Source organism: Podarcis liolepis (assembly GCF_965112155.1).
Source record: "Podarcis liolepis genome assembly, chromosome: 6".
Lineage (NCBI taxonomy): Eukaryota > Metazoa > Chordata > Lepidosauria > Squamata > Lacertidae > Podarcis > Podarcis liolepis.
In genome coordinates, this window is record NC_139559.1 from 72,831,289 (window position 1) to 72,846,489 (window position 15,201).

At 43.8% G+C, this 15,201-nt stretch overlaps 1 protein-coding gene and 1 long non-coding RNA gene across 3 annotated transcripts in view; one reads left to right on the forward strand and one right to left on the reverse strand.

The window, feature by feature from the left end:
- TGFBR3 (transforming growth factor beta receptor 3) overlaps positions 1-15,201 on the reverse strand; it is a 135,673-nt gene that overhangs the window by 14,279 nt on the left and 106,193 nt on the right. For both annotated transcript variants that reach the window (XM_083511053.1, XM_083511054.1), the window contains exons 8-13: positions 14,781-14,970; positions 13,158-13,468; positions 12,409-12,558; positions 9,695-9,835; positions 8,255-8,425; positions 2,797-3,093 (exon numbers count right to left, since the gene is read on the reverse strand). In XM_083511053.1, the coding sequence (XP_083367179.1) occupies positions 2,797-3,093; positions 8,255-8,425; positions 9,695-9,835; positions 12,409-12,558; positions 13,158-13,468; positions 14,781-14,970 (1,260 nt within the window). The remainder of the gene's footprint in view (positions 1-2,796; positions 3,094-8,254; positions 8,426-9,694; positions 9,836-12,408; positions 12,559-13,157; positions 13,469-14,780; positions 14,971-15,201) is intronic.
- The window catches only part of LOC310710369, a 129,887-nt gene continuing 118,873 nt past the window's right edge, over positions 4,188-15,201 (forward strand). The window contains exon 1 of the long non-coding RNA XR_014527985.1: positions 4,188-4,197. This is a non-coding gene — a long non-coding RNA (uncharacterized lncRNA). The remainder of the gene's footprint in view (positions 4,198-15,201) is intronic.

Here is a 15,201-nt window from a genome sequence, read left to right on the forward strand (position 1 = left end):
TATCACAACCCCAAGTCACGGCAATCATACTCCAAGGAAGCCCCAGCAGCTGCATTTCAAGGTGTAAACACTGCCTCAATATTTAGATTATTTAGAAGACCCATCAGTCATCGAGGTTGCCAAGGTTCTCCTCCATGCAATGCAATCTTGTGATAGGGCTACTGGTGTAGCTTTTTCTGTGCCCAATTAAGAAACTGGTCCAGATGTTGCTTTAGCAATGCTGTAGAAAGCATTCTGGGATGTGGTGGTGCTGTGGTCTAAACCACTGAACCTCTTGGGCTTGCCGATTGGAAAGTCGGCAGTTTGAATCCGTGCAATGGGGTGAGCTCCCGTTGCTCTTTCCCAGCCAACCCAGCAGTTCGAAAGCACACCAATGCAAGCAGATAAATAGGTACCGCTGTGGCGGAAAGTGTTTCCTTGCACTCTGGCACTTGTCACAGTATCCCGTTGCGCCAGAAGCGGTTTAGTCATGCTGGCCACATGACCCGGAAAGCTGTCTGCGGACAAACGCCGGCTCCTTCAGCCTGAAAGCGAGATGAGTGCCGCACCCCATAGTTGCCTTTGACTGGACTTAACTGTCCAGGGGTCCTTGACCTTGACCTTATCTTAGAAAGTGTTCTGTCCCCTGCTTCCTGTCAGCATCTTGTTTTTGCACAGTTTACTATGCAAGTCAGGGTAGGGATATTTTACGCGCCTCCGCCCCCAAATCTTTGCCAGCTAAAGCTACTGATGTTACTTAAGGGCAGAGAAACTCACAATGTCAGGGTCCCACTCCTATGACAAATTCTACCAAATGACACAACCAGAGAAGATTGATATCCAAGTATACTTGTTTGAGAAAGGGTGATCTTATCCACTTAGAACAAATGAAAAGCTTTCCTCCTCAGGAAAAAAAATCCCTTCTCCACACAGATATGCTGAATACTTCCATAGCAATGAATTTTCTATGCAAATGCAGGATAAGCAATAAAAGGAATGCAGAAAACAAGTCATAACACTCATCTATTTCCCTTCAAAATCCTCATAAGTCAGGTCAACCTAATAATTCACACATGGAATTTCAAAAACAATAGTGTTATTATATCCCAGCAGGATCTGGAAAATTAATGCTAATGCATTGTTTACAGCTAATGCCATGAGCATTTAATATATCTGGACCACTCCTGTAGTGGAAAGCAAATTCTGTTTATCACCTGTAACCATTTAGTAGAAAACGCTCATCGTGCTGTCAAGAGCCATAGCAGTTCTCACAGGGAAAAACTCAATAAATACTCTCCCAATGCTGCTAACTGCAACCATTCATAAATGTATTAATATTTATATATGGTTGACTGCTGCATTATTTTGGGGTTGCTGCGGTGGAGGGACATGCTTACATTTATATCTAGAATACATACTTACGTGTACTTGTGACACTTTAGGCACAAAAGCTTCAGTCACCATATTTTATGGAGAGCTAGAACATTGGTTAGGAGAATGAGCTGTGAGCTTGCAAGTGCTCAGTTCGAATTTACTGGTCAAACATAGGCACGCAACTAACTCACAGCTTCAGCTCTTTATCGTTAGTATAGGGATAAAATAATATGGTCCTATTCCACATGTATATGCAGCATTTAGAAAAAGGAAAATATTCTATAGCAACAACAGCAACCTATTGTTACGCGAGGGGGCCAAAGGGTTCCTGGCTGCCACAATTCCAATGTAAAGATTTGCTGCAGAAGTGACATTTCCCCTTAAGCAGTCGTCTGTGTCAGCCAAAATGCCTTCAGGAAACTAAATTCCCATCATATGAAGTCACACCTCTATGTTTTAACAGCCTGAGATCCCAGAAATATAGCTTCACGTGATTATTCTGGAAAGCTTAGCTTCTTAAACAAAAAACTTTATTTGCCAACATGACTAAAATGAAAAGCTGCTGTAAAAACGGTCCAAAAAGGCATCCTTTCGCCAATTTCTCTTTTGGTGACCAGGTGAGCATGTAACGCTCAGTCAAACCATGGCTCTGCCACAATCTTCACTCTGGAAACCCTTGCATTTGTTTGTTCACACCAAGCCACAGGCTGGCTTAGTGTTATGTGGGCCAATAATGGGCCAATACGTAATTTCTGCAAGCAAGCAAAATAATTTTGCAAGCAAGCAAGCAAGCTATATCATTACATTTGCCTTTCCTTGTGTAACTGTTAACTGATTTCCCTTAAATAAACCAATGCTTAGCTTCTGTGTCCTGGCATGACATGCCACACCCTGATGCAAAGCAGATGTGTCATATCTAGATGGTGACCGATGCTGTCACTGTTTTTACAGCAGCTGATTCTGTCAGATTATAAGACTGGGCAGTTACCACTTCCTCACCCCCCTGAAGAAGTAAACCTGAGCCTTGTTTTACTACTGTACTCATCTTAATTTAGGGCTGCCATACGCCTGGGTTTCCCTCCGACACATCTGGGAATAGGGCTGCAAAAATGGCATCCAGGCGTATTTCTGCAGAATTGGCAAAATCCAGACGTATGGCAACCAGGGCTCAACAACTTTGACCAAACAAACAAAAAACCTCAACAACTTTGTCCTGATTTTCTCATTTTGGGGAACATAGCAACCCTACTTAATTGGTTTTCTTAGCGATCCCTCCGTGCTATGCCTCAATCATATAGGTACTAGTCTATAGCTGTTGGATCAGCCCTAGAAGTCTTTAACCTACATTTGTGTCTTTCAGTTTAGGCCCAACATGGCCACAGTCTTCCATGTTAAATGCAAGCTGAGTGGTCTAAATCTTAAGGAAATTTATCAAATACTGACCTTGGCCAGCTCTTGAGTATATTTTTCTTTCTTTGTGCACAAAGTCACCTCACAATGAAGAAAGAGAAGCGAAGTGTTGAATACGGACCTAAACATAAAGCTAAACCGCTTTCTGTCCATTTGTGCATTTTGCATTGGAAAATTAGCTGGGGTGTTGTAGAATGTTACGGATTCATCTTTAGGACAAATGTTTTCAATAATGGTGTACTCCGACATCTTATCAGGGTATGAATGTGGAGAAATAAAGCAGGTTTGGATTGCAAAGCTCAGGGATTTTTCAGCCTTGGTCACAGAAATCTGCAGCAGGAAGAAAACAGAATTTGTAATTAATATGTTACATTTGGCTTTTTCTTAGAAATATCAACATTTTTAATGCTTTGCAGTGCAGGTGTGATAACAGTAGAAAAGTAAATCAGAGATTGCTAGCCTTGGCTTATACGCATTTGGTTCCTTGGACCTACCTGGAAATTCCAGTGAAAATATTTCCACCTTTGCCTAATCTCCACTTTATAAATAGCAGAATGCGGAAGCACGGTGAAAAAGTTGTTGCATTTGAAATGGTTTCTTAGCACTAACAACCTTTCTAAATCAAGGTGTCTGTAAACACATTTGAATGGCACAATGCAATCAAACTTATTCATGCTAGGAGTCCAATAAAAGGGATTGTAGCAATATATAAAAAGCAGAGATTAGGCTAGGTGTGTTTGACACACACTAACCTTGCACTGGCCTGGTTAACACATAACCCTAAGCCATGGCTTGTTTAGCTTCATTTTGGTTTATCTGTATATCTAAACCCACTGCAGCCTACTATGGCTTGTTTGTGTTCGGCACACCAGAGCCTGAAGATTGGTTATGGATTCTGGCTTACATTAACCATGGCTTCATGTAATGTCAGAACTTCGCTTAATCCTGGTTTGTTTTGGTGGCCCTTTCCAGAGGCTCACATGACTAGGGAGGTGCAAGGCAAGAAACATAACAAAACCAAACATAGGCAAAACAAGCTACGGTCATTTTGTCTGTCAGATAGACTTATCCTAGGTTGTCTAACAAACCATGGTTAAAACAAGCATGGCTTCGTGTGATGAGCTAATGTAGCGACTGTGCCTTGACAATTGATTCCATACCACCCCAAATACCCCAACACTGCCTGAGGAATGGCAGTTGTATTGGAGCTACACCCAACAGTGAAACCATACCATTGTAATTATGGTGCCGGATGTGTTCTGAATATGAAATTACCTTCATATACTAGACATCCAGGGAAGAGCACCTAGAGGAAAGGGCACTTTAATCAGCCTTAAGCTCTATATTGGAATCAAAATACAAGACAGATGGTTGCTGCTAAGGATAACTAGTTGGCATGGGTATTTGACATGCCACATGAGATGCCCAACTATTGTTTCAAAAAATGGCAGTTTTTCAAAAAAAATTAATAAAAAACATTACTTTGGAAAACTGAAGAGAAAACCCACTTCATCCTCAAGGAAACTTGAGACATAGGATTTAGAAATTATGACAGCTTTTGGCTGCAATCCTAAACACACTAACTAGGGAGTAAGTGTGCCTTATTGAGCACAGCGGCACTTATTTGAGTAAAGTTACTTAGGATGGCAGTGCATAACACTTAACAGGTTTTAGCCTATATTTACTTGCTTCCTTGTTTTCTTTAAGCACTTCTCTGCAACAATAAGAGTTAGAAACTTATGGTGAGTTGTTTATTATTATTATAACTCGCGGTATTCTTATAGGGGCAAACAAGAGCCTGAAGACTGCATGCTATCGACCCATTTGAAATAGCAGGTATAGCTAATAAGGGGCCTTCTGGATGTTGTTGGACCACAGCTCCCATCATCCCTGGTCCTTGGCCATGCTGGCTGGGGCTGATGGGAGCTGTAGTCCAACATCTTCTGGAGGGGAACACATTGGCTGCCTCTGTGTTTGAGAGTTACTTGGAGTACCACACTACAATGGGGAACTATTATACCTCTACTTGGAACGGTCTCTCATTGAAAGGCAAATATGGGGTGTGCACTCTGTGGATTTTTGCCTTCATACAGCTATTAAAGGGGCAAAACTACTGTCCTTAAAAAAAATGGCAACTGCCAATGGCCTACTTCCATATTATTTGACTTAACTTTTAAATTTTTACTTTGGCCCCAAACTTTCTACCCCAAACTGTCTCATACAGATAGTAGGGCCATCAGTGAGAGGAACTGTACATAAAATTGCTATTACAAATACTTTGCCCTTGTGACAATTCAGGTTATAAATTTAAATAATCAAATTTTCTCAAAATAAAAGAAACCGACGAAAGCACATATTAAAGACCATTATGTCAGGGATAGTGAAGCAGAGGTGCACTGCGTGTAAATAAAGAAACCCAATCTGTTCAAAGTGTTTGTGCAGAGGAAAGAAACAGCGAGTTCTTGCAGATTATATCACGGACAATTTATTGACTGTAGAGACTAGCATTTTGAAAACAAAACAAAAAAATAATTTCTGTCACTGTGGGATGGGGAACAGATGTCAGACACAGATATAAATTTTCCATTGTGTAGAAAGACGAAAACAGAGCTTGTGCCAGGACAGGTGATGAAAAAATTAGAACATCTGTCCAACGAACTAACAGTTGGGCCAAGTGGAGATCTGGAGTCAGTGGGATTCATCCAATAATGACAAAAGAAATTACCGTTTTTAGTAGTGTAAAAACAAACTGTTTAAAAAACACCCGGCCCATCCGAAGTGTGTTTCAGTGCTGCTTCAGTTTTGTGACCTAGGGCACAATCCACACACATTCTCCATTGCGCTGGCACTACTCTTTGTGCCAGAGCCGGAAGCTGAGTCCCAGCAAAATTCAAGCGTATTCAAAGCCTGGGAGAACGCAGATCCCATTTGCCATGCAACAAAGTGTTGGTGCTGATGGCAAGATGGACTAGAGCTCCTGCAACAGGGAAGAGGGCATCCAATATGCAGCTCCTCCCCAGGGGCCGTTCCAACTGCTTCCACAAAAGTATTGCTAGTTGCATGACACAGTGGTACATGCTCCTGATCTCAGGCCTGGAGACAGTGGTGGCTGAGGTGTACCAAAGCAGCATTACACAACTCTGCAAATGCCACAGCGGGGGTGGGGGGAGAGGGGCGCAATACACAAATGGCAAAGGAACTAATTTGTATAGCTGGAAGCTGAGGAAACAATTCAAGTAGGTAAATGGGTTGTTTATTGGGTTGTTTACATTTTTATTTTGATTGTGTATTTCATGCTTTTAGGTTGTGATTTTATCCTGTGAACCTCCATGAGACCTGTGGGTACAGGGCAGTATACAAATAATAATAATAATAGTAGTAGTAGTAATAATAAAAAAATTCCTTCCAGTAGCACCTTAAAGACCAACTAAGTTAGTTCTTGGTATGAGCTTTCGTGTGCATGCACACTTCTTCAGATAGTAGTAGTAGTAGTAGTAGTAGTAGTAGTAGTAATAGTAGTAGTAAAAATAGTAAGTTAAAAGTGCACCCAAACATAAAAGTGGGAGCGGTGCTTCCTGTGAATATTTTCCTTCTAATGGATTTAATGGCATTTAAAGGGATTTCCAATAAGGGTCACGATTGTGTGTGGAGCTGGTCTGAGCCCCGGGGCGAGAGTCTTGCTAGAATAAAGCTGTAAACTCAAACATGACAGTGTAAGTCTGGCAGGCCCCCAGCAGGGCCACCAACTTATCCCTCTGAGGCCCGGGACAAGTGTCCCCAGCTGCCCAACCCCACTTCATGGGCCTGCCTGGGAGAGTATCCCTGGGGCCATCATGGGAGGATGGTCACAACTGCAAGGGAGGCAGAGCCCTTCTACCATTTCTTTCTGAGCTCTAAAATCCAAAACTGTATCCTAGCAGTGTCTGCCCCCCCTGCAGTCGTATTTGTAAAAATCCCATCATTCAGCGACTCCCTGGAGTCTTTTCTGACTATTTTCTAATGAGAAAGAGAAGAAAAGAGAGAGGGGAGGGGAGGGGAGGGGAGGGGAGGGGAGGGGAGGGGAGAGGAGAGGAGAGGAGAGGAGAGGAGAGGAGAGGAGAGGAGAGGAGAGGAGAGGAGAGGAGAGGAGAGGAGATGGGAGGAGAGGAGAGGAGAGGAGAGGCGAGGGGAGGAGAGAGCACTAAAAAAAGTAGTGTGACTGGGTAGGGCTGTTCAGTCAGACATGGAAAATGAAGGAGACATCAGACATTCAGGGGGCACATCACTGAGCTAGCCCAAGTCAAGACCACAGCAGTGCAAACACTTGTTTCACGCGCACACTTGTCCCATGCTGCCCCTTCCAGTTTGTAGGGAAGTACAGTAGTAAGAGGGACGCGGGTGGCGCTGTGGGTTAAACCACAGAGCCTAGGACTTGCTGATCAGAAGGTCGGCAGTTCGAATCCCCATGACGGGGTGAGCTCCCGTTGCTCAGTCCCTGCTCCTGCCAATCTAGCAGTTCGAAAGCACGTCAAAGTGCAAGTAGATAAATAGGGACCGCTCCGGCGGGGAGGTAAACGTTTCCGTGCGCTGCTCTGGTTCACCAGAAGTGGCTTAGTCCTGCTGGCCACATGTCCTGGAAGCTGTACGCTGGCTCCCTCGGCCAATAAAGCGAGATGAGCGCCGCAACACCAGAGTCAGTCACGACTAGACCTAATGGTCAGGGGTCCCTTTACCTTTACAGTAGTAACAGCAGGACATATACTTGGTTAAGTACTTCCATGCCCAAATCCATAGTGGGCGGAGCCAGATCTGGTATACTGCCTTGTACCTGTTGTCTCTCTAGCTCAGTGCAGCTGTGTGAACTTTCCAACAGCACAAGAGTCAGTGTGGTGTAATGGTTAGAACCAAACTAGGGTTGGTTGCATCCGCAAAGCCCAGTCCCTCTCACTCTTGGCCTAATCCATCTCCCAAGGTTGATATGAGGATACAAGGGTGTGAGTGGCAACAGGGAACTCATTGGGGGAACAGCAGCATTATAAATATCTGGATCTTAATCCAGCTTTGCCTAAGGTCTGGGACAGATAATATCGCTCTCTTGCAGGTGGAATTAAGCCACACTGCTAAACAAAATGGATTCTTATGCTTTGCCGATGGCTCTTTGTACTAATGTTAGAAAAATGTTTTGATTGTGCTTTGCCAAAGAGCCAACGGTCTTCAATGGCTGCTCTTTCACAGAGGTTTCGACGAGGGTGACACATGTATTTGCATTGAGCTTGCCCACGCTGAGAGGAGTCTTTGGTCTCTGCTACAAAAAGCATTCTCTCTCTCTCTCTCTCTCCCCCCCCCCCCGTGATCTCTACAATTTCCCTTTTCAGAAACCGCAAGAGAATACATCTGTCTGCCTGAGGCGACAGCGCAGTTGCAGCTCAGGGCAGGCAAGAACAGACTTAGCCGAGCTCCCATGTTCTCGGAGAACATTTCATGGATTTCCATTTCTGTCACAGTTCATTACCTCAACAAAAATCTGGCCGTTCTCTGCAACGGAGAAGAACCCTTGGGTTGGGGTACGGAAGAGGCCTGTTTCGTAAAGTTCCATGCCGAAGGTGACGTTGCCGATGCGCGATTCAGGTGAATAGTACTTAGGAGATTTAGGAGCTTTCAGCTGATGGAATGTGCAGTTGAACTAAAGCAAGCAAAACAAAACAAATTAAGGATGCAGAGAGGAGAAATAACATTGTGGCTGCGGGGCAGTCATAGGGACAGAGGGATTCATCATCAGTGAAGTCTTGCGTAGGGACTTCAAATAGCTCAGTTAGATAGAGCATGGTGCTGATAACACCAAGGTCACAGGTTTGATCCCCATAAGGGACAGCTGCATTTTCCTACACTGAAGGGGCTGAACTAGAGGATCCTCAAGGTCCTTCCAACTCTGATCTACCATTCTATGACTTCTGCTTGTGCAATGGGGCATTCCTCCTCTCCTTCCCCTGTGCACCCCATGGAATGGGCTCTATGGGGGTTGGGGGAGGAGAAGTGGGATTGTTCCACCAGGCAAGCTGCAATGCTCGCGCAGACAGAACAACTGGAGGAGCCCGACACTGAATTACACCCATAGTGTTTTGCCAATACATACAATCATCGGCTGCAGCACACTCACATAAAAGGATATAGACCAGTCTATAGAAGTGTTTATTTCAATATTTGGAAATAAATAGTGGTTCACAAAAATAGAAAAATCAAAGTTTTTGCCAAGGCCCAACTATTCCTCCAGTGCTTGATTCAGAAGTGATTCCTTCCTCCTGTTTTGTTTGGCTCTCTAATTTGCCCGTGCCTGGTACTGCAATGACACCCCCCCCCCAAAAAAAACCCCCACACACTCCTCTACAGCAATCTAGCATGGCTATTTCTGACTTTCATGATAAAATAAAATCACCCCATCTAGTCTATACGTACACAGAACAAAGCAGAAACTTTAAGAGTCCTCACTTTCCTCCAGAGCCCAACAATGGACAGCTTTTTTTGCAGGGAAGGGGGGCAGAAAGGAGGACTAAATCAATATGGGCTCAGGCATGCTTTGAGGTTCTTAGGGCACACAATGAAGAGGACAAAAGGCTTATAAAGGATTAAAAATGATAAAATCATGGGGTAGTTGTTACTGCTCACCATGCAAGAAGGGCATGGACAGAAAGCCTCTAGAGCTGCTTTGAAAAGGAAGCAAAAGGGCTTGCTTCCTCTGGCTCCTGCGCTTCTCTGGTATTTTTTTTTTTTTGGGGGGGGGGGTAATGAAGGCATATACTGCATAAGCATCAGGAGAAGTTTTTGTCTCAGCTCACAACTGCCTGTGCACCACCGGGACAATTTACTCCACACTCTGGAAGTCAAGATCATAGTGAGTTTCGTCGCTGTTCCAAATTTTCTTTATGCAGCCAGACTGTGGATAATTGTTACATACCCGAACAATTTCAGTCCTGCTGGAAATGACGACGTCTGTTTCATCAGTGTCCCCAGGGAACCCATTATCCCCTGATTCCATGTCTTCATAGTCAACCGCCCAACCACTGGCCTCAATTGGTGACGGCACATGGATAACAATCTTTGACAAAGAAAGAAAAGAGTAGAAAATTTGTCATTCTATCAAAACTGTTAGGGGAGGAGTTCCACCTCACTTGGCCCCTTGAGTCAGAAACATGGATCAAGAAACGTTGCTGGTGGGAAAAGCTAATCATATTATCAGGGCACCCTTACAGGGATTACTGTTTAACCCATCTGCACCCTGCTCTTCCAAGGAAGGTGGTTTCTCCCCTTTTATCCTCCTCACACCCTGTGCAGTAAGTGAGGCTGTGACGTAGTAACTGGTGCGAGATCACCACTGACTTTGTAGGGATTTGAACCCCCATCTTTCCAGTAAGCCCACCACTGAATCTCTAAAGGCAAGCTTGGAGCGAGTAAAAGGAAATGCCTTCAGCTTGTTTCCAAATCTGGAGCCTGCTTGAGCAATAAAAGTATTGCAGTCTGGGCACTGGTATGTAGATGAAGATACCAGCAGCCCCAGCTCTGCTTCTGGTAAAGCTATGTACTCAGCATTGTTAACAAGCAATGGCTCACTGGACTGGACTGGTATACACCCGACTTTTCAGTAAATCAGCACAAGATACAATTGAGCCAAGAGTTTTGACATGGTAGTTCTTCTTTTTAAATGTACAGACATTTCTAACCCTTCCTTTAAAATAGTTCTTTTGCTTTCTAGTTTTCCTTCTCATTTCTGTATCCTGCTATAACTCCCACACTGGGCTGTGTTAGGCATCTCCTGCCCACTTTTCACACACAAACATTCCCCACATTATTCCGTTCCTCTGCATTTCCTGACTATTCAGCTTTTCCTTAACTCAATTTCATCTGTTTGCTCAGATGTCGGGGTTGTTGCTATCCAAAGGAGCAGTTCTACTGTTTTCAGGCGTTTACTGCGTAATTCTATATCTGCTTTGATGGTGTTGAAACTGGCCTGAGATTCAGTACTCAGGGGGAAAAAATCTGAGATTTGGATCTTGAGTAAAACTTAAGTCTTGGCATGTTTGGGGTTAACCCACCATTAAAAATGGCGGGGCAACTGCTGAATTGAGATCCAGATGTGCATTTTTCCACAGCCTGTTGATCCATGGTTTTTGGTTGGGTACATCTCTAGATCAACAGCCAGAAGGTCTGGCCAAATAAAGGATTTCTGGAGTTTTTCTCTTTTTAAAATTGGACTAGGTTATGTCTGATCAGGTTGCCTTCACTGTATTTGAGTTGGACAATAAGCCCTTCAGTATATGCCAAAATTGCCACTATGTGCTGAAATCTCATAAGCCAAGAGATGTCCTTTTCTGTTAACCTGAGCTGGCCAACATCTATTCACGATCATGGTGAAAATGTTGAGCTAGTGCTGAAGATAGAAATCTTAGAAGTGGCATATGGTTTCTTGCATACCTGCTTAGCTACTTGGAAAATCAGATTGTGCACTTGGATTCAAATTTCAGGTGCTGAACATATATTAACTGTGATTTAAAATGCACTTAACAAAAACTAGTGTGTGCTAGGTAATCATGCCATACATTTTTCTTTACAATGGAAACTTATTTGAGAGCTGCCAGGTTGATGTGCCAAGTTCAGGCCCTCAAACAGGCTATTACTTACTGAACCACTGTTCATATGTAACAACAACAACAACAACAACAACAACAACAACAACTGGCTTGAACAACAATAGGAAAACTCTTACAGATCTAGCCTGATCCTGAGAAAGGAACTAGATGTTATAAGACATGCAAGCTATCTGTTTCCATCCTAAACACCACTAGATTCAAGAACATTAATCCAGGCTTGTAAATAGCCACTCTCATGGTTGGAAGAATTGCCTCTAGACGCTCAGGCAAGACAGCTGGCTTTGCAGCCTTCTCTCGCACTTTCAGAAAAGGGGAAGATGTACTGTTTGATGGGTAACCAGACTTCTGCTATGGAAGTGGCACTGTTTCCCTTCATCTCCTTTCTGGGAGCATGAAAAATCAGTTAAGCATGCCCAGCGTAGCACAGAATCTCTCTGTTCTGAAGGCCCCACACTGGGCTGTCTCTCTACCCATTACATAAATAGAGATTAGTAGTTACTTTGGACCCTCCAGATTTGTCTCTGAAATGTAGTGGGTTCTGTTCTAAACACAGAATAACAGCTAGCAGGTCTTGCCTTGCTTTCTTTCCCAACAATAGGAAGCAGAGCCTATTAGCCCAGTTGAGTTTACCTGGCTGGGCAAACACAGTGAAGTTGGATTCTGCATTTCTGCTAGAATAAGTGGGGCAGAAAGAGGATGCAAGCAGAGATGACTAGCTACTTTTGCTTTCCCATTCCATTAGAGAAAAAAATGGATGCCCATGCTCCATCAATGTAAGTTCATTGCTTTCTAGCTACTGTGGAAAGCAATTTACCTCCTAAAGTAGGGAAAAAAGCGAGAAGCCATCACTCAAGAAAATATGCCTGAAATTGCATTCATATACATGAAACGACAGGGACTTCTTGCTGTTAAGCCTGCCTTTCTATTATTACAATTTTTTTTACAAGAAATAAAGTATCACCAGGACAATAACAACCCTATGATTGCAAGATACAGACAATTATTTCTGCTATAATAGACTCACAGAGTTCAGATAAACGTTATCCAAGGCATAGGCTATCCGTTGAGTCCCACAATCATGCAGCGATGACTCCAAAATAAAATGGGTCTTGTTTGTCTTAGCTCTACATGTAGGATCCAGCAGAGAGAGTTGTGTCCCGACGTAACCGCTAGCCTAAAAAAGGGAGAGATCACGATGCAAAATTACACCCCAAACTACAAATCAGGGCTCCAAATGACAGCATTGGTTTTTTAACAGTCTGACTATAAAGCATTTTTATTTACCATCTTGCAAAATTCTGTATTAAAATATTGCCCTCCAAAAGTGCAGACTAGTCAATTTATAGAATATTCAGTCTGGTGGAGAGGTAAGTATTGTATGCACAAAATAAAACAAAATAAAACACCAGAGCACCACAGCAGTGTTTCATTTTATTGAGAGACCTGCTGAGATGACTGTCTGTAACTTTAGATGATTTATTTTCCAAAGGGAGAAAAGAAGATAATGCATTTTGGAGAATATTTTAATCATCTTTAAGTTTTGGCTCTGACTTAAACGGGAACAACAGCTTCACAATTCCAGCTGCAGTGAATGCAGTCCTTTGACAGCCTTGGGACAAAAGTAGAGGACTGATCACTGGTTGGGCAGATAATGTCAACCATATGTTCCCTTGTAGCTGTGGGGTTAATATGCAACACACTCCATAGTTTATTCAATAGTCAAATCACTCTATGCTAGTTTGTTCCAATGTGAAATTAAGAAATCATACCAACCTCCAGTGAGTCTTTTGCTACAGCTACAATCATGGACGTGTCATCACACTTCACTGTCAGGGCAACATGAACGCTACCCTGAACTTCTTCTGGTTCTGAGACTTTTGGAAGGAGGTGCTCAAAGCCACGATTGGTCCTAATTGTGTCCACCATATCAGTTGATGGCAAGTTTCCATCATGATCTCGATGGAAGTGGAAGTCAAAACTAACGCCTTCGCTTGAGGGCGTGAGTGGAGCTGGCAGCGGGTTAACGCCACGCAGCAGCTCCTTCAGCTCTGGTGGGAAATGGTCTTCCTCATCATTCATCTCTTCTAGAGAAAGACAGAAATTTGGAGACGTTACAACGTTCCTTTAGTTTCCTGTGACTCTGAGCTAAGCTACGCATGACATCAGGGGTTGCCAGCCTTTTTAAGCCTGTGGGTGCTTTGGGATTTCTGAGTAAGTGTTTTGTGCACCGCTCCTCCACTCACGTCTCCCCTGCAGGATTACACACTACTTTCCCAAGGGATATGGTTAAAAGTTGGATCCAGTGGAAATAATCTGAGCCTTGGAAAACACATGGAGATGTCAGAGGAAGTAAGAAACAGCATTGCTCTTCCAACTTGCTCCTTCAGTTGTATCTACTTTTAAGGAGATTCTAACTAAACATCAGGAAGACCTTTCTGACGGTATGAGCTGCTCGACAGTGGAACGGACTCCCTTGGAAGGTGGTGGACTCTCCTTCCTTGGAGGTTTTTAGCAGGGCTGGATAGCGATCTCTCATGGATGCCTTAGTTGAGATTCCAGCACTGCAGGGGGTTGGATTAAATCCACCTGGAAGGTCCCTTCCAAACCTGTGATTCTATCACAATAAGGGGCAGGGGGGTTCAGAGACTTTTGTGGGTGACAGGGGAAGACCTCAGGGGTACCATCGCACCCACAGGCACCACACTGGCAAGCCCTGCAGTATGTCAAAAATGCTATTGGATCACTCTGATAGGACCTGCCACTTCTCCTTCTTAACAAAGAAGCATGGGAGGCTTCCAATACATTTTGGGACTGCAGTGAACAGGGAGAGTTGCCATTTCTTACAGAAGATCCCATGCAGCTGCTGTTTGCCCCCAGAAGGTAATACACACAGCACTTTCAGGGGCAAATAGCAGACGGGGTGTGGGGCGAGAAAAAAGTCTTCAGAAGGTAGCAGATATCCTTGGTTTCCCTAGCTGAAGCTAGTGACCTTCCCCAAAAATCAAACTGCAAGACTAGCAACTTTATTTCACCAATGTAACATTCATCCCAGGGGATTAGATCCAAACTTGCCCCCCTGCAAATGAAAGGGCTGCTTCTGTTTGCAGGAGGGCCTTCAATCCGGCAGAGGCTCCCACTGGAGAAACGGGGGTTGGAGGCCATTTTCACCAATTTCCCATTCCCCCTGCAGCCCCCAGCACCAATCTGGAGCATCCAGGAGATGGGGTTCTGCTCCCTGGAAGTCTTGATTCAACCTAGTAGCTCCTGATCAAAGCATATCTCCCATTACAACTCTCAAAGCTTTAGTGAATCCAAGGCTCTTGAGGGGAGGAAAAGGACCAAAAAGAGTTCAAGAAAATTGCTGCATACTTGATACAAGCCAGCCTCTGGACTTACCAGTGTCCTCAAGGCGTAGATGGAACCTATTAGCAACAGGTGCTTTTGTATAGGAAGTGACTGGATGGTAGCCATGGTCATAAGCCCACGTAATCAAACTCTCATGAGAGGAGGGAATATTGGGAAATATGTTTTTAGTCATCACCATCGAGCGTTCCGTTTCCTTTCCAAAGCCAACACTGTTTGCTGCCTGCGCAGAAAAGGAGATAACATTAGGATTCTGGATGAGGCTTTTCCAAGTCTTTTAAAACCATGTCAGGAAACTGATATTTTTACCCCTTTCTGGGGTAAAAAATAACATGAAAAGGAACTCTTTTCAACAACTTCTTTTCATCATTTTTGCAGCGAACGTTTCTTCCAGGCAGACTGATTTGTCATCCACACGACCAAATCCTTTCCCACCACAGAATTGTGAGAGGTT